The 23,675-nt window shown below is 43.8% G+C and overlaps 1 protein-coding gene across 1 annotated transcript; it reads right to left on the bottom strand.

Moving 5' to 3' along the window:
- Positions 1–1,248: 1,248 nt before the first annotated feature.
- Positions 1,249–20,115, bottom strand: CUNH20orf96 (chromosome unknown C20orf96 homolog). The gene is given in 12 exon segments (XM_069073980.1): positions 1,249–1,380; positions 1,383–1,465; positions 2,963–3,080; positions 3,704–3,790; positions 3,935–4,036; positions 4,113–4,270; positions 6,121–6,220; positions 12,240–12,398; positions 13,780–13,907; positions 18,457–18,562; positions 19,418–19,463; positions 20,099–20,115. Coding segments are annotated over 12 exon segments (1,236 nt in total).
- Positions 20,116–23,675: the final 3,560 nt, after the last annotated feature.

Genomic DNA, 23,675 nt, shown 5'->3' with positions numbered 1-23,675 from the left:
CACCACAAATAATATAATCATTTTACTGACAGCTTGCCAACACCATGTGAGTAGCCACACATAAGCAATATACTTACCTTTTTAAGTTTCTAAAAAATGTTTAAAGAATTCAATTTTAAATTCACTCATTACTTGTAACATCCAAAACCTGAATAAGATCTAAAAATAAACTAAGAGAGAGTCTGTTAATCAAACAATACAATCTGGAGCACTGGAAAGACACAGGAGGGGAGGGGTGTCTTCTCAGTCCCCTTTGCCCACTAGAAGAATAAAATACACAAGAGTTAATGAGCTATCTAGCTCAAGTGCCTGAGCACGTTGGGATTTTTGTGTATGGGTATCAGTCTACCCTGGTTAACAAATCCCAAATACAAACAAAGTAGCCAGGGGATGAAAGGGATCAAGGGAAGTTCCTGTGTCAACACTGGCTCAATGGCAGAAAAAACCATGTCCCAAAGTCGAGGGGAAGAATGCAATCTCATGACTCCAAAGAACTGATCAGCGAGGCATGCACAGGTCACACAGCCAAGGTCACTGCTGTGTTTAGCCTCACAGGGTTCAGGAGGGGTCCACCTCTACCTCTTGCAGGCCAAGGAGCCTCAGGGAAGCATTTTCTAACCCTTTAAGCACTCTCTGGATGTTAACAATAACATTCTTCACTGTCCCAGAAGAAGCTGACAGAGCTTGTGCTCTGTCCTGATGAAGAATCAGAGGATTTCTGTGGGGCTGGTCCCACAATGGCCCGGGTCTGAATCTAGTCACCAAAAGGTTGTCCACCAAGTGATGAACTTCTTGTTGTTGTGTGTGTGGCCACACTAACTCATCAAGACTAACGTATAGAGGGAATAGCTGAACCCATCTCAGGTCCCTGAATTATTTTAAAAGCTATTTTCTTAATGGGAGGGTACACAGAAAGCATCTGTATCTAGGAAGGTCTCCACTTCCCTCCCAGAGTTACATCTCACTGTATGCCACAGAGAGGGCAGATAGATGGTTCAGTGCCAGTCCAGCACTGGCCCTGGAGTCAGGAAGACCCTAGTTCAAACCTGGCCTCAGACACTTGACATATACTAGCTGTGTAACCCTAGGCAAGTCACTTAACCCTGATTGCTTTGCAAAAAAAAAAGTATGTCACTGAAACACATGCTCTATGATGAAGATTATAAAGTTTGAGTGTCTCCAAGTGGTGCCCTGGCATTGTTTGTATTTGGATACATAGCTACACATAGATGGCCATACAGACAAGGGCTATGGCTGTCTGGACCTTAGGAGATGTCATAAAATGATCCTACATGGATCACAGGTTGAAAAGAGTTGGGAAACACCAGCCTTAGATAACAATCTTAGACTGGTCACTGAAGTCAGCTTCCTTGAGCAGAAATTCTCCCTTGTCCATCTGACAATGGGCACCACAGAGACTGGTTTCGCACATGGTTATGTCAGGGAGAGGTTGAAGTTCCAGTGTAGGGGAGACACACAAATGAGGAAGAAACTTAGGTGAAGTTACTTACCCATAGTCACACAGGAGGTAAGGGCAGAGCTGCCATTTCAACCCAAATCTCTTCATTTCAAATTTACTTTCTGTTACACTAATTTGTCCAAGTAGAAATGGAGCAGTGCACCCACCAAAGAGAGCTTCTAATCCCTCTGACATACAAGAAGAGGACCATGTATCCTTTACACTGCTGGTGGCCCTTCATCCCTGGACACCAATCCATCACCTCACAGACCAGAAAATGAGCTTGGGATCTCAGAGCCCACAACCAATAGAGAGGCATAGAAGTCGGAACAACTATTGTAACCAGCTCAGAACACCACCCCCAACAGTTATAAATCACATGCTGACCAAGCGAAAATCTAATTTTATTAGTTAAAATGAGAGTGTGGCATCAAGTGAAAAAGAGGTAAAAATCAGACGGTGAAGAAGCTGCTGAAAACTCCCCTAGATGGATTAAGATACCCTACATGAAGCTGGGAACATAGGTCCCAGGATGGAGAACAAAGATGATTGGGAGAAAGACAAGGGATCTCAGACGCAACCTTTATACCAGGGTAGCGACCTGTCCTGCACCAGGGTTAAAAGGGAAGTATTTCTTCCTGGGGGATGTTGAAGATGATATCCATGTCTGGAGTACACCTGGTGGAAGACCAAGGGATGAAGGAGAGATATTGAGCACTTTACAGTGATGGGAACTTTGAAATTCAGTGGTTATCTCTAGAACAAAGCTCCCATAGACAGAGGCCTCAGGAAGATGAACAGGTGGGGCCACTTGGGTGAGGGGCCTTCTCAGCCCTTCCTTCAAAGAAGGCTGATACCAAGGATATAATGGGGCAACAGAGGAGAAGGTCCAAAGGCTCCAAGAGCTATCCAAAAAATAAAAACAAACAAAAACCCATACCAAATTACTCAATAAATGGAGCAATGGCTTTTAAAAAAAATCTAAATCTAAAATCTTGGGAAAAGTGACTTGCTAGGTTTGCTGTCCCATGACTAGGATAATATTTAGGCATGGACAATATTTATCATGGCCCATGAAGCCACAAGGAGCATGGTGCTGTAGTCCCCATGGAATGGCCTCTGGATCTCCTCCAATCTAATCCTGCCCCTTTCCTGTCCTTAGACCTTTTACCTTGCTCTCCTGTGCTTGATATGAACTCCTCCCCCCAACTCCACCTGCTGAAACCTTTTCCATTTTCCAAGTCCCAGGGAGGTAGCCCTTCTTCTAAGAACATTTCATCCACCCACTCTCCTTCTCTTTGGGCTTCTCACTTTCTTCTACCTCAAGATCACCCAACCAGTTAGTGGAAGAGCTAAGAATAAATCCCAAGACTCTTGGTTTCTTTTCTAGCCATCTTGCTCCTATGCCCTGCAACCTCCCTCATGGTAGTGAAGGAATTCTCATGACTGGGGCAGGGCGCCAGAGCAAGTGTAACCCAGGAAACCTGCTGTAGACCACATACTTGGGTCTCCGAAGCAGGACATTAGCAAAGAGCACCTCCCGTGTGTCCCTTCTCTGCATCTGGAGATCTTCCACCTGGGCCTTTAGCTTAGGAAGCTCCCTCTTCATATGGTCAATGTGCTGAAAGGACAGAGAGGAGGGAGGAAAAGGATAACAGAGAAGGAGCAGAAAGTTAATAATCTCCTTTCCAGAGGAGAGACTCAGGTCCCCCAGAGAAAGGAAAATTTTTTTTAAAAGTAGAAACAAACAATTTTTTTAATTGGCTGTCACTATCAGTCTGTATTCCTGACCATGTGAGCTCCCTCAGGGCAGGAAGGTAGAATTCCCAGGTGGTCATGACAGGTGATTGGAGAGGGGGCATGATGGGTAGTGGTAGCTGATGTTAGATGGTAAAGTTTAATGATGAATCTCTCAATATACTCCCCAAACAAGTGTTTCTTATAATTTACTGGGGGTTAGAGTGATGAGGAATGCCCCAAGCTAGTCAGTCATTTCACATCATCAGAGGGCCAGGGCAGGATTGTTTCTTGAAGTTCTAAGAATTGCCCCAAATTCTTCAAACATCCTAATCAAAAGAGGACTCCCAGTCAAGAGAATTCTTCCATTTCTATTATATCTCCAGTAGACCTTCTAGGCTTATTTGCTCTCTCTATAGCCCTCAACCTTGGGCAAATCAGAGCCTGGGTCATTTGGTGTCTGACCCTTCCCCTGCTAATCCCTGTTTTCTCTAGGGTCTCACTCACCACTCTGAACTGGACCATCTGCTTCAATAGTCGTTGGTTACTGAGGGTCTTCCTCATAAGAGCATCTTGATAGGGAAGGATGGTTCTCTGTGGAGGTGGGAAAGATAAGCCAGATGCAAAAACAGGTGGCAACTAATACAAGGAGGTGGGGAGGGAAAAAGACTGCCTCACAGTGACACTCCCACCAATGGGGGGGGGTCTTGAGATGGTCCACAGGACCCTACTGCTCACCTTGGTCATGATATATAAGATCTTCTCTGTCTTCACCATCAGCTTCTTTGACAATGTCTGAAGCACATCCTTGCCTATCTCTTCCAACTCCTCTAGTTCATCCTGGTGGCCAAGAGACGGAAGTCACATCCTGGCCCTTGGGGAGGTGCCTACAACAGAGGGGCAGGAGAGCCCTTACCTCATTGCTCTCTTTCACATCCTGGATCTGGCGCATGAGGTTGGCAATCTGCATAGACTTAACTGGGTACTCTTGGTCCATGTAGGTGGTCAGGAAATGCAGCTCTTCTTGGGCCTGTTGAATCTTTGTTTTCACTTTTGTCAGCTGCTGCTGCAGTTCTAGTAAAGGTTGGGAGAAGGAAGGAGAGAGGAAAAAGGGAAGCTCCCTGAACCAAAGGTCATACCCCTCAGCCATAAGCCCACTTCCCTAAAGCTATTATACAATTTCTCCAGCATCTCACAGCAAATTGGTGGCAGAATGGACTAGAATCTGATTTCTCATCTAGGGCTTTTCCCTATATGTCATGCTGACTCCACTGCAGAGATGGATAGGGTCTGTGGTCCAGGGCCTCACCAGCCCTCCTTTCCAGTACTTATGTTAAGAGTTGCAGAACTTTTAAGATAACTTATGGACCAACTCCACTCTTCTGATCAAGAATAGTCCTATGGCTTATTTCAACAGACACTTATTAATTTCCTACTGTATATCAGGCATCATGCTAGGCACTAGGTATACAAAAACAAAAATGAACCAGCCTGTGCCCTCAAGGAGCTTACATTCTAATAGAACATAACTTTTATTTCCTTGGTCCCCCTGCAGTGGGAAGTTGGGTTATGGTTGAGAGGGGACCTTCAACACAGGTAACCTTCCTCTTTCTTCCTCCTCTTTACCCTTACCAAGGCAGGTCTGAATTAAACTGAATTTAAAACCTCCTGTCTTTACTCTGTTGAGAGCATCCTTCTGGAACTTCTAGTCATGAGAAGGCTAGGGTCACCTAAATCAACTTACCTGTCTTTCCTATTGCTTCTCCTCCTAGGGAGGTAGAGGCAATACTGCATTCAGTTAACGTAAATCTATCAGGCATCTACTGCACACAGAGTTATGTCCCCACGTAGGACTATATTCTGCTCTTATTAGGAGAGAGAGTTGTCCATTTTATTCACCATATGGTTCCAGCAGGTTTGGATTATTTTATTTTTAGCTATGAAACATGGAATGTACTAAGCAACTCTCCTGGGGATGGGGACATGCCAACAACTTAAGCAAAGGAAGATGGGTTAACTTGAACATGAGACAGGTATGAAACACAAAAAAAGGTATGAAACAAAAAGAATCCACTATTTCATGGCTCCAGTGTCTGCTGGTTAATGCAGTCTCATGGATGAGCTAAGAGACTGCTCTTTGAAATTTGGTGAGGGAGCACTGAGTAAAGATAAGAATAACATCAATCAAGAAAGTAGAGACAGCATGAGGGTCCAGAGCTCAGAGATGGGGAGAGTGAATAAGACTAATGATCTCAGAGACCACACAGCTTCCATGGAGAAAGAGAAAAGTTTGTCCCTTCTTCAGGCCAAGCTGATGTGCTGGGGACATCTCAGACAGCACATGTAGAGAAGCAAGGAATCAAATAAAGTGATATCAACAAGGCAAGTTCTGAGGCATATTGGTGAAAAAAAGAAAAAGGTTCACACTTGGGATACCCCAAAAAAATGGAAATCACAGTCTTTGCTTTCAGGAATTCTGCTTAATTGTAGAAGATGAAACATATAAGATAATATGAGGCAATACAAATAAAACTGAGTAAGTCCCAGCTCTGCCATCAACAGGCTGTATGACCTTGGTTAAGTCACTTTCCTCTTAGAGCCTCAGTTTCCTCATGTAAAGTGGGAGAGTTAGACAAACATCCCTTCCAGCTGACATTGGGTCTAAGTTCTAAGGACCTTTCTGGCTATAAAATTCTATGGTCTCTTATTCATTCTAGGTTTGCAGGACTTAATATATTGCTTTGCACATAGCAAGCATGTAATATCTTGTTGCCTAATTGAATTCTATGCTCTAAGGTTCTTTCCGGTTCTAACAGTCTAGGTTCAAATTTCCCTTCTAGCCTAAAACCACATGAGTCTGTGACCATAGGAGACAACCCAGAGCCATAGGGCCAAGAGTAGGCCCCTGCCACTGGGACACTCACCATCTACTTTGACCTTTGCCTCTGCTTCCCACTTCTCTAGCTGGCTCTTCATCTCTTGCATTTGCTTCTGGTTTGCATACTCCAGAGTACCAACGAGAGTCTGTGTGCACAGGGTACAGAGGCAGGTGTGGGGGAGGAGGCTCTGGGCCCCACTCCACAGTTATCACTATGGCTCTGCTGACACATTTCCCCTCCCCAGTCCCCGTGCCCCTCCTTACAACGAGTTATCCAGATCACAACATACTCTCAGGTCAGCACTCCTAAGTGCAGCAAAAATTAGTCAATTTACTGTAGGCAGAAGCAACAACATGGGTGTAAACAATTTATAGGTAAGGCAATTGCTGGACAGCTCCCAGAAGAGGTTAGATGGCCACTTGCCAGGTGTCTTCAGTGCCGTCCAATTGAGAGGCTATGATGATTCTATGAATACTCCAGGACCTGGCTATAACCAAGTATGGAAATGGGTGTATCCTCACCTCACCTCACCAAGTGGTTCCACAAAAACGTGCTGTTACTGTGGAAAAAAAAAATTTGAAGCAAATTTTTCCAATAAAGGCCTCATTTCTTTCTTTTTTTTTCTTTTTGGAGGGGAGAAGATAGGGCAACTGAGATTAAGTAACTCGCCCAGGGTTACACAGCTACTTTTGTGTTAAGTGTCTGAGGTCACATTTGAACTCAGGTCCTCCTGACTCCAGGGTTGGTGATCTATTCACTGCGCCACCTAGCTGCCCCAAAGACCTCATTTCTTATACATGTAGAGAATGGAGTCAAATTCATAAAAGTCAGAACCATTCCTCAATTGATAAATAATCAAAAGATATGAATAGTTTTCAGAAGAAGTAATCAAAGCTATTTATAGCCATATGAAAAAAAATTCTCTCACTATTTATTGGAGAAATGCAAATTAAAACAATTCTGAGGAACTACCTCATACCTATTAGATTAATAGGACAGAAAAAGAAAATGACAAATAGTAGAGGGGATGTGGGAAAAATGAGACATTAATGCACTGTTGGTGGAGTTGTGAACTGATTCAACCTTTCTGTAAAGCAATTTGGAAGTATGCTCAAAGGTCTATAAAACCATGCCTACCCTTTGACCTAGCAACACCACTACTAGATCTGTATCCCAAAAGAGATTTAAAAAAAACAAAAGGAAAAGAACCTATTCAGACAAAAATATTTATAGCAGTTCTTTTCTGGTGGCAAAGAATTGGAAATTGATGGAATGCCATCATCTAGGGGATGGTTGAACAAATTGTGGTAACTGATTATGATGGAATACTACTATGCTATAAAAAATGATGAGCAGGATGCTCTCAGAAAAACCTGGAAAGACTTGTATGGGTTGATGCAAAGTGAACACTGTATACAAAGTAACAGCAATCTTGTAAAATGGTCAGCTGTGAATAACTTAGCTATTCTCAGCAATACAATGATCCAAGACAACTCTGAAGGACTTAGTATGAAAAATGCTACCCATCCCCAGAGAAAGAACTGATGGTGTCTGAATGCAGAAGCATACCTTTTTTACTTTTTTCAGGGCTTTTTTGGGGGGTTATGCTTTCTTTCACAACATGACTATTATGGAAATGTTTTGCGTGACTACACATATATAACCTATACTGAATCACTTGCCTTCTCAGTGGGAAGGAGGGAGGGAGAAAGGGAGAGAATTTGGGACTCAAAGTTTTAAAGTTGAATGTTGAAAATTATTTTTACATGTAAGTGGGAAAAAATAAAATGCTAAATAAAAATTTTCTAAAAACAAAAAGCCCCCATGCTTAAGAGAAATGTTACCCAGGCCTGTGAGGGTGGAAGGGAAAGGTCACTAAACTTGGACTCAGAAGACCTGGATCTGAGTCCTGATGGTTCTGCAGTTTACTACAGGTCACTTGTGTGGCCACGGAAAAGTCATTCCATCACTCGGTGTTGCAGTTTCCTCCTCTAAAAACGTAGCTCCTGTTGGCACTGCCCAACTCAAAGGGATGTTGTGAAAAAAGTGCTTATGCAAATATGAACTTTTATTACAATTGTTGTTGTTATTCATTCCATAGGAACAATGTTGTAAGCAGAACAGTAAGCAAACTGACCCTCAAAAAGTTCCTGTTGCTGAGGCTGAGTATTTTAGCAGGGGAGGCTTGGTTACAATGGACCCAATACGTGACCTAACTTCAAAAGGCTAGAAATGGTAGAAATGCTACAGAGGGTTTGCCTTGCCTAGCTTGGAGGATCATAGAATTAGCTCTTCCTAGTGTTCTTGGTCTCAACAACTCGATCCAATCTGTCCAGCCTAACTCTAACCCTGTCCTGTGCTGGGGTCCTTACTCCTAGTTCCCTAACAAATCCACATTTCCGCTTCTTTTTCTGAGCTAAGCTCACTCCCATAGCCTCCCAGGAGGTCTGCCCTCACTCATCAGAGGACCAATCACTTCTCTGACTGAAATATTTGGCTTTTTCTGACTTTCTCTCTCTTTAGCTCAAATTCCTCTCTCTTCTTTGACCTTGTATTTCTCTAACCCCTGAATCACCTAAATTTCTCCCTGAGGCTTATCCACAGAGTTACTTATTATAGTCACTAAATAGGGAAATACAAATGGATATAACAGTGGGATGGAAAATTTACTCATCAGTCAATATTTAATAGGTACCTACTCTGTGACAAGCACTGTGTTGAGTACTGGGGATACAAAGAAAGGAAAAAGGCAAGGCCTGCCCTCCATAAACTCTCAATCTAAAGATTATAAAGGCCCCTGTGGGTCTGGGAGTGTGTGGCTCTGAGTCTACCCTAAGCCTAGTTCAGGCCCTCAGCTCTTCAAAAGCCTAGCTTTGACACTGTCTGCTGTGCAAACCTGGATGTCATTTAACTCCCTAGAGCCTGTTTCTTCATCTATAAAGTTGAGATAACATTTGCACTACCTGGATTTGTGTGAGGAAAGCCTTTGTAAACCTTTAAGCACTACATGTGAGTTGTTAATACAGCTTGCTCAACTGGGAGAATATCAGCATAGGCACCAGGGAGAACAGCAGCACTTCTTAGGGAGAAGGAGATATCTCTCACCTGCTTCCAATCCCAGCTCTGTCACTCACTCCCTAGATGACTCCCAGTAACTCAATAATACAGGCCTCAGTTTCTTCACTAGTCAATGGGTAAAATAATCCTTGTCCTGTCTACCACAGGGCAGCTAAGTGGCGCCATAGTGCACAGAAGGCTGGGCCTGGAATCAGGAAGGTTCAAAACTGGCCTCAAATTTACTAGTTGTTCGACCCTGGGCGAGTCACTTAACCTTGTTTGCCGCAGTTTCCTCATCTGTAAAATAAGCTGGAGAAGAAAATGGCAAACCCCTCCAGTATTTCCGCCAAGAAAACCCCAAATGTCACAAAGAGTTGGACATGCCTCAACAACAAGAAGAACCACCTGTCTATCACCCAGGGCTATTTGGATGCAATGGATGTAAAAGTCATCTGGAACTGGAAGCAGGAGAGAGAGATCTCCTTGTCCTTAACCTTAGTGCTGCTGTTCTTCCTGGTGCCTATGCTGATACCCTCCCAGTTCAGCAAGCCACACTAACAACAACTCACATTTACACAGTGCTCAAAGATTTACAAAGGCTTTCCTCACAAAAATCCAGGTGCAAATGATGCAATGTAAAAATCACTAAGCACTATATAAAGTGTATTTGTATATGGAACAATTAATAATGACATTTATATAGCACTTTTAAGATTTGTGAAGTGTCTTAGAAACAAGTCATTTGATCCTTACAGCTCTTCCAGCCAAGAACCTCTCTCCAGGGCCAGGCTAAACTGGGGGAAACACATACTCTCCATCCAAGTACCCAATAGCTTACCCAACTGCAGTCTGGCACCCAGGGATTTGCTGCCTAGCTCTCACTTCGGTCAGACTCTATCCCAGAGCCATCTCCAGCACCCACCATCCTCTAGGGGCAACATCTCTTCCACCTCCTGCCCCCAATGCCTACTCCAAAACAAGTAAAGCACCACAGCCTTCTAACCAGGCTCCCATAGCTCCACCTACTCTTGCCTCCTCCCAGGAAAGGCTGGGACTTCACCAGGCAAAGTATCACCATCTGCTGCCGAGCTGAACCTCAAAGGAGGACCTATGGAGTCTAATTTCATGCCTCCCTCATGGAACTTCTCTCTAGTCACTGATACTCTGGCTGTACTCACTCCTCAATTGCTAGCATACTCCCATCCCCTTGTACTTGCCCCATTCCAGGGATTCTGAAGCCCCATTCCACATCCTCTACTCAGTGCTGATCCCTCACACCTGGCCACCTTGACTGCATTACCCCCAAGGCCTTGCTCTCTAGATCTGCCCCCTCTTCCACAGCGTCATATGGAATTTCTGATCCACGTTAATCACACTTTCTTTCATCTTAAACCTCATCCTTTCTCTCCCTTCCATCTTGTGACCTTTGTTGAGACCTGACTACTTCAGGAAAACACTGCTTCCCCTGAGTACTGATTATTCTTTCTCTCCCAGACTCACAGGTTTTAGTGCAAGTGTTGGAATATGCTGTTGTTCCCCACTGCTACTTCCAGACTCTGCCTCTACTGCCTTCACTAAACACTCTTTCCTCCCTTGGGTTGTGCTATACAAATTATCACACAGTACAGATCCTGGTGGCTGCTATCTACCAACCCCCACGACATTCTCCTCCCTTCCTCAGTGGGTTCTGTACCTAGTCTCTCCTGTTCTCATAATAAGGTATTTACATAATGATGCCACCTCAAAAAACTAACTTCTAATTTCCTCAGTGTCCTCCATTTCTATAATCCACTCCTCCACCCACCACAGTGCAACACGAAGATGGCCACATTATGACCATCCAGTATTTCACTTTCTGGTCCACAAGCTCCAACCTTCTTCCATCTGATCATAATCTCTTCTCATTCCATCTTTCACTCTGTCTTACAACCCTTAATTCTGTTTTTCAACTTCAATCTGATGTCCATTCTCTCAGTCCCTCCAGTCCTTTTCTATGCCATCATCCTTGCACTGGCTACACTCTCCTCTCTTTCCCATCTCAACCTCATTGATGAACCAACTGAACTCCCAACATTCAATTCCTTCACTACCATTCAGATGTTGCTGAAAATGAGCTGGAAGAAAATCAAGAACTTGCACTGAGTAGAGTCCCACAATCAATCTATGTTATCTAACCTCAACCAGGCCCTCACCGAAGCACAAGGATTTTTCTAAAGCACAGACCTGTCACCTCCCTCTCCCCCATGTTCATGAGTTCCAGTGGGTCCCTGTTACCTTCAAAATCAAATACCATCTCCTTTGACTGGCATTTAAAGCTCTCCCTTACTTGTCCCCTTCCTATCTTTCCAGCCTTCTTAGAACACGTTACTTTTCTCTATGATTCAGTAACCCTGGTCTACTTGCAGTTCCTTGAACACCTCACTTCATCTCCTATCCCTGTACCCACACATTTATAGGCTGTGCCCTTCTGCCTGGAATGCTCTGACCCCTTCACTTAGTTTTCCCGACTTCTTTAGGACTCGGTTCAAATTCCTCCCATTCCATAAGGCCATTCCCAGTTTTCCTAGGTCCTAATGGCTTCCCCTCTCAAATTACCTCCCATCTACTCTGTACCTTGTATCAATATAGTTGTATAATGTTGTCTCCATTAGAATGTAAATTCCTGAGAGTGAGAATTAAGTGGTCACATAGTAATCACTTAAAAAACTTCCTTGATGACTCGGAATAAACCAAGACATTAGATATTACCCTCAATTTACCCATGAAGAAACTGAGGCTCATAAAGGTTGCCATTTGCCTTTTCTTACAGAGATAATGAGGGCGAGAGACAGGATTCAAACCCAGGTTTCTCCTGAGACAATCTAGCACCCATTGTTTCATCTGTAAGAGAAGCAACATAGCAGGAATCTTCAAAGTAAGATCATTATGATTATATTATTTTACACTGAGAATACCCTAAAGTAGGAAGAAGAGTCCCTATTTTGCAGATGGGAAAAGGTCCAGAAATATGGCAAGTCACACAATAAATTGTAGATGGGCAAGGCGAGTAGGCAACTTGGAAAATAGTTCCAAAGGGCTAGAAGTTTCTCAGTGTCACTCATTCTCACCCCAAACATGTTTTGCTGCTGCAGAAGCCTCCGCACTTTCTCTGCAGTGGTGGCTTCTAAGTCCTGGATCTTTTTTGCCAGCTGCTGGTTGCTGATAGTGAGGGAAGTAACATATTTTCTAAGTTCTTCTAGTGAGTCTTTCCTGAACTTAAGCATTTCCTGTGGGAGCCAGAAAGAAGAAGAAACAGAGTGAGTGGAGACCTAGACAGTCTCACTGGAGTTCCTGGGTTTGCTAATTATCTCCTAGACAAGTGGTGGAATTCATGAACTTCTTTCATTTTTCAAACATTTTGATAATTATATTTTGATAGAAGTGGTTTCTTTTATCATCCCATGTATTTTATTTTATGCATTTTAAAAAACATTCTGATAAGGGGTCAGGAGTCTATGACACAAAAAAAGATTAAGAACCTCTACTAAAAACCATCCCTTGGTGTTGGTTTTTTGTCCAGAGAGTGCCTGGGCGTGATTATTATCTGGTGGTTATCCTGCCCCCTTGTGGCCTTGTCTGGAAATTGTACTGTGATAGAGAAAAAGAGAGATCTCTCCTACGGTAGCTGTGCAACAGAACAGCAAAGAATATACCTCCACCTACTAGTCAGCAAAGTCCCATTGGACAGCAGGTCACTGAGTTGGCCTGAAATTTCTACTTCTCACCTCCTTCATATCTATGACAGGTTTGTCTCTTGACTCCTCACCCCTGCCTTGCTCTGCAGGGAAGAAATGTACATTTTGATCCCTGAAACTTTTTTTTTTCTTAAGATGTGAACCTTAAAGCCAAATCACTCTGGCTCTAATGGACTGGCCAACAATAGGTCCCAGGCCAAGCCCCCTTTGGTTATTATGTGGACCTGATTGTCTCAGAGTGAGTATAAACAGCAATTGTTTCTGTTTTGTCCAAAAACCCCAAGGGTCTTCCCCTCCCAGATGGATTTTTAAAAATATATATACATAAAGAAAGCCATTCTCTCCCTCATTTCTTACCTAGCCTTAATCACTGAATGGGCATTGCCTCAGTCATAGAGACCTGGGAAAAACCTTAGCTTAAAAAGGCTAAGGTCTACCATGGCATTGAGGGCCATCTCCAGTTTTCCTAATCTGTCTCACCACTGCACCCAGATGGCTCCAGAAGAGAAAGTGAGGCTGATAACTATGCACAGCCCTCCCTCATTTGTCCAATTCACTTGCATTTCATGCCATCATCTCCCTGATGGCACGGTTCTCTTCAAGACTAAAGGACAAACAACAACTCATAACTATCCCTTCCTCATCTCCAACGTCCTTTGCCTGTAGTTATTCCCAATCTATTTTCCTTAACGTTTCCTAGGCTGAATCTAGAAACTCAGGCCTCTGCTGCTCTTCCAAGTCTGTCCCAATCTGAAGAAGATCTCATGGTACAGAGTCCTTCCCCAAAGCCTTCTATGGCCCCACTCCCCTCAATAGATCTGCAACATTATTCCCTCTTGTCCAGTGATTGACCAGCTTTACATCTCACTGTACTAGGTAAGTTTCCTTTGCCCTCTCCTGTCCACAAACTTACTCTGAGTATTCGGACACTGGCTTGGACTATCTCCGGATCCATCTCATTCCCAATTATCATTTGCTGCTGGTTCTTCACTGTGCTAGAGGCAGACACTGACCTTGTTGTGGATTTTGTCCTGGTAAAGTCTGAGAGAAAAGGATTAGCAAAAAAAATCTTCATGCTTTGGTAACATAAGGCAAAAGATAAATTACTACTTGGACTTTGGGCGGAGCCAAGATGGCCGAGTAGAAGCACGACCTTCCCACGGCTCCGGCTTCCACCCTCCCCAATCCATGTGAAAAGGGGACTCTAAACAAACTTTGGAGCTGCAGAACCCACAAAATAACACAGAGAAGCTAACCTCCCGCTGAGGACAGCCCGGCAGGCCGGCAGGAATCGGCCAGCGCAGCGCTCTGGGAGCCGAGCCCAGCGCTGAGGCTTTAGCCCCACGGCATCCCTGACCAGCCGCCAGCCAGAGGGGCTCCAGATAAGCAGCAGCTGTGGCCATTTCCAGATTTATCAATACATAGATGCAAAGGACAAGGTGAGAGGCCAGTGCAGTTGGACTTTGGGACCCAGTAAGTGGGAGTGCATGGCTTTTACCCCCGGGGCAAGAAACCGCTGAGACACCAGCACAGCCTGCCAGCACCACGTGGCAGCTTCAGCTCCTGGCCTGCAGAGTGTAGGGGGACCAAGCACCAGTCTGAGGGGTAATCACTCTTGCTTTAACCTGCTTGGATCTGGATTGCAGTCTAGGGTGGAGGTCCTGGGGTGTGTGTCCAGCTTGCCAGAGCGTGCGGAGACCTCAGAGAGGGCACCCATCTAATACCTCCAGCAGCTGAGAAAACCCCAGCGTTTGGGACGAAAACTCCCCTGTCTGGTGGCTGAGTCCTACTGTGGCAAAAAGCCCAAAAGTCAAATAATTGAGTGGCAAAATGAGCAGGCAAAGGAAACAAAGCAGACAGAAGATTCCAACATTACACCCCTATTTTGGGGATAAGAAGGAGCAAGGCATGGAACAGGAGGAAAACAGTGAAGTCAGAACTCCTGCACCAAAAGCTTCAAAGGAAAATACAAGCTGGTTACAGGCCATAGAGGACCTTAAGAAGCAGATAAGAGAAGTGAGGGAAAAATTTGGGAAGAGAAAAGAGAACAATGCAAGAAAATTATGAAATGAGAGTCAACAGCCTGACTGAAGAAAATAATACCTTAAAAAACAGACTGACTCAAATGGCAAAGGAGGCTCAAAAAGGCAATGAGGAGAAGAATGCCTTAAAAAGTCGAATTTGCCTGATGGAAAAAGAATCTCAAAAGCTCACTGAGGAGAATCATTGCTTCAGAATTAGATTGGAGCAAATGGAAGCTAATGACTTTATGAGAAATCAAGATGCTGTTAAACAGATCCAAACAAATGAAAGAATAGAAGGCAATGTAAAATATCTCATGGGAAAAACCACTGACCTGGAAAATAGATCCAGGAGAGATAATTTAAAAATTATTGGACTACCTGAAAGCCATGATCAAAGTAAGAACCTAGAAATCATCTTCCAGGAAGTTCTCAAAGAAAACTGCCCTGATGTTTTAGAACCAAAGGGCAAAATAGAGGTTGAAAGAATCCACTGATCACCTCCTGAAAAAGATCCCAAAAAGAAAACTCCTAGGAATATTATAGCCAGGTTCCAGAATTCCCAGATTAAGGAGAGAATATTACAAGCAGCCAGGAAGAAACAATTTGAATATTGTGGAAACACAATCAGGATTACGCAGGATCTGGCAGCTTCTACACTGAGGGATCGAAGGGCTTGGAATGTGATATTCCAGAGGTTACCCCCAGGAGGAAGATTTCATCCCACCCCTTCCTCCTGTGCCACGGAAACGAAAGAGGAACAAGATTGCCAAGACTCAGGTGTCAAGGATGAATGATGATAGTAATTCTGAATGCCAAATGAACTTCCAGACCTTCAGGCCACATAGACCATCCATGGCTAAACAAGTTGTGGTATATGTATATTATGGAATACTGCTGTGCAATAAGAAACGAGGAGCAGATGGACTTCATATTTACCTGCAGAGGCTTATACGAACTGATGCTGAGTGAGAAGAGTAGAGCCGGGAGGAATATGTACACAATTACAGACACAACATATATGTGATGACCAATTTTGATAAACTGGACTCTTATCAGCAATCCAGAGTCATAAGTCAACCCCAAAAGACTCATAATGGAGAGAGATGTTTATATCCAGAGAACGAAGTGAGTTTGAATCCAGATTGAAGCAAATTACCTGCTCTTTTTCTTTTTATTTGGTTTTGTTTCCTCTTTCCCATTCTTCATTCCATTTGATATAATCCTTCTTTATAAACTGACTACTGCCTAATGTGAAAGTATTTGCAGATATTATACTTGATTGTATGTTGCCATGTGGGGGGATAAGGGGTGGGGAGGGAGAGGAAATTTGAAACTTAAGGAATTGTGGTAATGAATCTTGTAAACTAAATGTAAACAAATTAATAAAGACCAAATAAAAAGAAAAAGAACTTACCTGAAGAATAGATCCAGGCTAGATAATCTAAAAATTATTGGACTAAAAAAAAGGGAGCTGGGATTAAAACCAAGAGTCACCTACCCAGCAAAACTGAGTATCATGTTTAGGGGGAAAATATGGTCATTCAGTGGAATACAGGACTTTCAAGCATTCTTGCTGAAAAAACCAGAGTTGAATAGAAAATTTGACATTCAGATACAAGAAGCAAGAGAAGCATGAGAAGGTAAACAGGGAAAAGAAATCATAAGGAACTTATCAAAGTTGAACTATTAACATTGCTACATGGAAAAACAATAATTGTAACTTATGAAACTTTTCTCAGTAGTTGAAGGGATTAGAAATAGATATATATGTCTTTATATGAGGGTATGTGGGCATATGAATACATATGTGAATGTGTGTATATACGTTTACAGGTATACATAGATAGAGGGCACAGGACCAATTTAACAGAAAGGGATGATACTTAAAAGGTGAAATTAAGAGGTGAGAGGAATATAATGAGAGGAGATGGGGAGAGACAGATTGGGGCAAACTATCTCATACAGAAGAGGCAAGGGAAAATGGTTACAATGGAGGAGAAGAATAGGAAGGCAAAAGGGAATGAGTCAACCTCATTCCTATTGAATCTGGCTTGAGGGAGGGAGGGAAATACACACTAAATAGGGGATCTCACCCTCCAGGAGAACAGGGGGGGAAGGGGATGAGAGGGGGGATGATGGAAGGGAGGGCAGCGTGGGGGGGGAGGGAAGTTGGAAGCACCCACTTTTGAAAAGGGACAGGATCAAAGTAGAGAATAGAACAAGTGGGAGGTGGGATAGGAGGGAGGGAAATATAGTCAGTCTTTTACAATTAAAAAAAAAAGAAAGAAAAATCACTTTGGCAACACACCTGTGCTGGGCAAAACACTTCATCGCTCCGTTCTCTAGATAACTCTATCAGTCACAGAGAAAATGCTTACCTGCATTAACAGAGAGTTTCCTTACCAGGGAGTTCCCTATGCTAGGGAATCATAGGTTCTATTCCTCTCTAATAGTAGTAATAGTAGCTATAGTTCTCCTTTCTGCAATGTAAGGGTTAGAGGTGTGGCATACCTCCCCAACCCTCGTGATCTGGAAAATCCACATAAAATTTTTTGGCCTTCCTTTCATACCAGGAAAAAAAAAAAAGATAAATTACTACTTGGGCTTCTAGCTGGCCACTCATAGCCTTCCTTTTGGGTTTCATGTTAGGTAGGAGATACTTCTGTTCTTAAATTGCCTATAGAGCATTCTATAGGATAAGAGCAGAAAATTCATCATCACAACTAACATTCAGATAGGGTTTTAAGGTCTGCAAAGTGCCTTATGTGTGTTATCTCATTTGATTTCACAACAAACACTATGTTGTTCAATCATTTTTCAGCTACGTCCAATTCTCCATGACCTGATTTAGGGTTTCTTGGCAAAGATACTGGAGTGGTTTGTCATTTCCTTCTCCAGGTCATTTTACAGATTGAAGAAACTGAGGCAAACAGGGTAAGTGCCTGAGGCTAGATTTGAACTCATAAAAAGATGAGTTTTCCTGACTCCAGGCCACTGACACCTAGCTGTTCCAACAACATGATAAGGTGGGTACTATTATTATTGTCATTTTGCAGATGAAGAAACAAAGCCTTCCCCAGGGTCACAATTGTCTGAGGTGGGATTTGAATTTGTGTTCCTGCCTCCATCCACAGTACCTCCAAGCCACCGCATAGAACCTGGACAAGTAGTAAAGTACAAGTTTAATAAATTGTATATATCATTGTGGGTAGCATGCTACAGCAGAACACGCGTTTCAGCATGAAAGTGAGTATAAACAACACCTAACACAGCCCACTCCAGAATGCTTGAGCTGCCCTGGTGAAGGACTTTATATTATGCCTCCCTTCTCTATGAGTTCTCCCTGCTCATCCTCCTCCCCACCCATTTCCCCATGTCATGATGTATGACCGGTAGTCTAGTCTCTAGCATTCTGAAGCCACTCAAAGGACAGGGCTCTGGCTACCCGATCTCTTCAATGGATATGAAAAAGAGTCCTCTCCCCATTCCCAACCTAAGTCTCATTCATTGTAGGAAAAGAAAAAGGCCTTTCGGGTCACTCACAAGTACCCTGTACCTCTGCCCACCTGATCTAACACTGGCCTTCTTCCTTGAAGACTTTCCTGAGGCAATTTTGATCTGAGGTAGTTTCAACCTGGGCTGCTTCTTTGACTGCTGCCATCGGTTATAATCCTAATTTCCAGGTGGAAAAGGAGGCAATCAAAAAAGGTGTCAAACTAATATAGAAAAATGTTTTACATGACTGTACATAGATAACCTATATCAGATTGCTTGGCCTCTGGGGAAGGGGGAGGGGACAGAGGGAGAAAAATTGGGGATCCAAAATCTTTTTTAAAAAATGAATGTTGCAAATTGTCTTTACATGTAATTGGAAAAAATAAAATACTATTTTTTAAAAAAAGACTCTCAAAAAAGGTGTCAAGCATCCCATCAAGAATTATGCCCATGCCATCCCATCAAGAATTGTGCCCATGCCCAGCTAGTGGCTTCGGTGAATAGATGAATACAAAGAACTAGAAGACATAATCCATGCTCTCTGAGAATCTAACCTAGCTAGAGAGAAAAGAATGCCATGGGGAGTTACATCCAATCAATCCCCCTCTTTTTACAAAGATGCCGTCTGCTTGAAGCTGAGACTTGTTCAAGGTCTACAGCTAGGAAGGTAGAGTCAAAACTTGAACTCCAGCCTTCTGGCCCCAGACCCAGTGTTCTTCCCATTTCACCAATGCCACTCATGAAACAGAGTCAAGGACTGAATCCTGGTCTGGACTGTATGTCAGGGCTCAGAGGAAGTTCAGGGAAGACTTCTGGGAGGAGGCAAGATGGGAGCTGAATCTAGTGGAGCCTGCAGTGGGGACAAGGTGGGTGTAGACTTTAGGTGAGTAAGGGATTTTAGGAAATGATGAGTGGCAGGTTGGGATGGTGAATGGGGCCACATGTGACTCTTTGGGTCAGAATTTGGTGGTAATACAACCTGGGTAGTGGTAGTGGTCTGACCATTCCACAGCGGCCAGACCCCGAACTCACCAGGGGATGGTATCTGGGAATTCTAGGGATGACGTATGCTTCCTTTCTGAAAAGAGCAAGGGAACCCGTAAGAGACAATCAGCTGCCAGATGCAGCAGACAAGTCTCCAAAAATGACTGCTCCTTCCCAGGCGCTGGCTGGAGTTTCAGGCTCATGGCGCGGACCCAGGATTCGAACCCTTGGCAAAAGGAGACTGAAGAGACTGCGCGCCACCATGTGAATGAGGGGAGAGTGGGGCTGGGAGAGAAGGGCTGAGGCCATGCGAACCCGCCTTTCTCCTCTTCCCATCCCTTCTGAAAAGCGCTCGGCCTGGGCATATAAATGTGAATAAGGGCTGGGGCTGGGACTGGGGCTGGGGCTGGGGCTCAGTCCTGAGCATGCGCTCTACCCCTGGGTGGAACCCCGGTTGCCTAAGGGCTCCTAGGGGTACTCAGAGCTTTGGAAGCGGAGGTAGGAGAGACTGGCTAGAGCCCTGCGCACGCGCACTCGCCCACGAGCGCCCCTCCCTTTCCCCAGATTAGAATGGAGCAGGGGTCGGGGAGGGAGGAGGGAGGCCGCGGCGGCCTCGTGCCCTCGAGGCCTTGGGGGTTGAGGCGGTGGCTTGTAGCCCGCGGCAGATTCGATAGCTGCAGCTCCGCAGGCCTAAGCTAGTGGAGGAGTGCGGAGAGCCAATTTGCTCACTTTTCTTGTGGCTGCATGGCGCAGGCGCGTCTTTCCAAGCGTTTCCAACAATAGCTAGCGTTTCCAAGGAGACGGGACCGGGACTAAGGGCCCCTGGAAGGGACTAGCTGCTCCAAAGGCGCAAATGCGCCCAACTGCGCTCTTGGTGGGGAAGGTTCCCAACTCTCCAGACACTCCCTGCCTTCTACCCCCCACCCCAACCCCTACACCAGAGCCATAATGGGGAGTTTTTGCAACTACAAAAGAGGGGGAAGACGGGGTAAGAAGGACAAATCATAGGACGGATCATCTGGTAGCTTCCAAGCCTTTATCAAGTACCTGCTTGGTGAAAGGCCATGTCCTCAGGGCTGGGGGGTTGGAAAGGAAAATGAAAGACATTCCCGGCTATCAAGGAGGATACAACCCGTAAAAGGGGAGGGGGATCGGGAAAGATGACAGGTTAGATGAAGCTTTGAGGGAAGCTAGAGGATGGTGTAAAAAAAAAAAAAAGTAATCCTGTGCAAAGACATGGAGGTGGGAGATGGCGTACCAAGTTGGGAAAACGGCAAATAAACCAGTTCCGTTAGAATGTAGAGTGCAAGAAGGGGAGCAATGTGAACCGAGCCTAGAAAGGTGGACAGACTGTGGAGGGCTTTAAAAGTAAAATAGGGTGAAATGAACAGAACCAGGAGAACAGCAACACTGTGTCATGAATAACCTTAGCTCTTCTCAGTAATACAATGATCCAAGACAATTCCAAAGGACTCATGATGGAAAAGAACTGATGGAGTCTGAATGCATATTGAAGCATACTGTTTTCAGGGTGTGTGTGTGTGTGTGTGTGTGTGTGTGTGTGTGTGTGCTTTCTTCCTTTATAACGACTAATTGGAACTCAATTTTTTTTAAAAGAACGTTAAAAATTGTCTTTACATGTAATTAGAAAAAAAATAAAATACTATTTTTGAAGTAAAACAGGGAGTTTTGTTTTATTCTAGAAGCAGAAGGAAACCACTGAATATTCTTGAGCAAGGGGAAGAACAGAGCCAGACATGCTTTCGGAAGATTATTTTGGCAACTGTTTGGAGGATGTATTGGAGAGGGAAGGGATGGGATGAAAAGAGACTTTTAGGAGGCTTTAGTACAAGTGGGGATGGGGCAAAAAACTGAGGCCTCTCATATTCATTCTTCATTCTTCCTCACAGATTTATTGGTGAGAGAGGCCGTAAAAATTCATCTAGCCATTTTAAAGATGAGGAAACTGAGTCCCAAAGAGGTTATGTGTCTACCCCAAAGTCACAAATGTAGTAAATGGAAGAACTAAGATTTGAATTTAGGTCTGTTGACTCCAAATCCAGCATTTTTCTGCTATCCTTTATTGCCTCTCCCAGTGTTGCTGGGGTCAAAACCAAAGGACTTGAATGAAGGTAGACAGCTTAAAACCTGTCCTGTGCACATATGGCCAGAGGTGCCCTCAGATATGTAAACATAACTTACCCAGTGCCACAAATAAAGTTAGTGGCAGAATCAAGGAACAGGTATATGAATTTGTCATTGTGCCTGTTATATATAATTCTCTGTGTAAACATTCCATTCAAAAAGTATTCTTATTATGTGTAAGGTACTATGCTAAACACTGTATTGCATATTATATATTAATAGCATTATTAAGTGCCTACTGTGTACTAGGCATTATGCTAAGCACTGGAGATACAAAGAAAGACAGACAAATCCCTGCCCTAAGGAGCTCAGTCTAACATACATATAGACAACTATGTACAAAGAAAATCCACCCAGGACATATTGGAGATAATCTCAAAAGGGAGATACTAAGATTTAGGAAGAATGACTTCTTGCAGAAGGTAGTGTATGGAAGACCCCCAGATATAGAAACCAATGGCAAGGACTTGTCCATTTGTGCCTCAAAGGGAGGCAAAAGAGACATCTCCAGCCTCTTTTTCCCCATGGTCCAAGGGAGACTTTCATTCTTTTCAGGAGGGGAAGCAAGAAATTGAGGTCAGAGGTCAATCTGCTTTCCTCAGAAAGAGGGAGTACCAAGTTAGAAGCATATTTTTTTGTTTCTTTAGATATAGGGGGTAGGATTGAGTTCCATCCAACTTTGGAACACTTTGTCATTTTGGTGAGAAGGGGAATCCCAAGCTCTCTAGAGTAGCAAGTTGGGAATAGGGACATGATAGAGACCACCTGCTCCTTTCTTGTCTTCCCAGAGTCTTTTCCTTCAGCAACCTGAAGTGAAGTTGGCCTCTAACATCTCTCTCAAAGTTGGAAACTGGGTGAGCTAGAATTATGAATCCCCAGAGGCGCACTGGCAAAGCCTGGTGCTCTCTCACCTCTTGACAGATCCACCCTGCACAGTATGGAGGGTAGAGAACTGCCATTAACTTTATTTGTGGCACTGGGTAAGTTATATTTACATATCTGAGGGCACTTCTGGCCATATGTGCACAGGACAGGTTTTAAGCTGTCTACCTTCATCCAAGTCCTTTGATTTTGACCCCAGCAACACTGGGAGAGACAATAAGGATAGCAGAAAAATGCTGGATTTGGAATCAACAGACCTAAATTCAAATCTTAGTTCTTCCATTTACCACATTTGTGACTTTGGGGTAGACACATAACCTCTTTGGGACTCAGTTTCTTCATCAGTAAGGAGAGAGACCCATACCAGCAGGCTTTAGGACAGAGGTGTCAGAAGTATTTTAGCTGAGATTTGACAATAATGAAAGAAAATAGTCCCTGTCTTCAGGGAGCTTACAGTACATTCAACTGGAACATATACATAAAAATTAAATTCAAGGTGATTTGAGAAGTTTTCAGGAAGGAGGTACCTGAGCTGAACTTTGGAAAAAGATAAAGTTTCAGACGGACATAGTTGGGAAATGTATTCCTAGGTTTTGAACAAGAAAGGTGATAGCCAGACTTGTGCCTTAGGAAAATTATTTGGGCAGCTGTGAGAAGAATGGATTAGAGAAAGGAAAGACTGGAAGCCAGAAGAACAAAAAAGCTATTACACTAGTTCAAGAATGAAGTGATAAGGATTTGAAGTAGACTGGTGGCTATTAGTGGAAATAAGAGAATTGATTCAGGAGATGCTGAGGAAGAAAATTAATGAGACTTGACAACAGGTTGTTGGGGTTGAGTGAAAATGAAAAGCCAAGGATGACTGAGGTGGTCAACCTACATGACTTGAAAGAATGGAAGCTTCCTCAATCGAGATAGGACAATTTGTAGGATAGGTGTGTTTAGGAGGAAGATTAGGAATTCTGGTTAAACATGTAGAGTTGAGGTGCTACTTAGGCTATATAAGGCCTAGCAAGAACTCTGAGATATCTGAGGGGGAGGGGGAGGAAAGTCAGCCCTCTCCTTCCCATCGCCACCACTCCTGTCCACATGCAGGCTCAAGCCAGGACACTTGATGATGATGGGTGAGCCTGGCCCCAGGCAAGGCATGGCAAAGGACTTGGAACCTCCTAGGAAGTTCAAAGGCAATGGGAACAGGAGCCTTCCTGTTGACCTTATTTAGGCCAAGTAAATAAATGCTCAAATGATTGGGAGTGGGGGTGGAGGTTAGGAGGGGAAG

The sequence above is a fragment of the Petaurus breviceps genome, unplaced genomic scaffold (genome assembly GCF_028583685.1).
Source record: "Petaurus breviceps papuanus isolate PSGF00001 unplaced genomic scaffold, PetGlider_PUasm1.0 90879, whole genome shotgun sequence".
In the NCBI taxonomy this organism is placed as follows: Eukaryota; Metazoa; Chordata; class Mammalia; order Diprotodontia; family Petauridae; genus Petaurus; species Petaurus breviceps.
The sequence above is the reverse complement of the archived record's forward strand: the minus strand, read 5'-3'. Positions and strand labels throughout refer to the sequence as shown.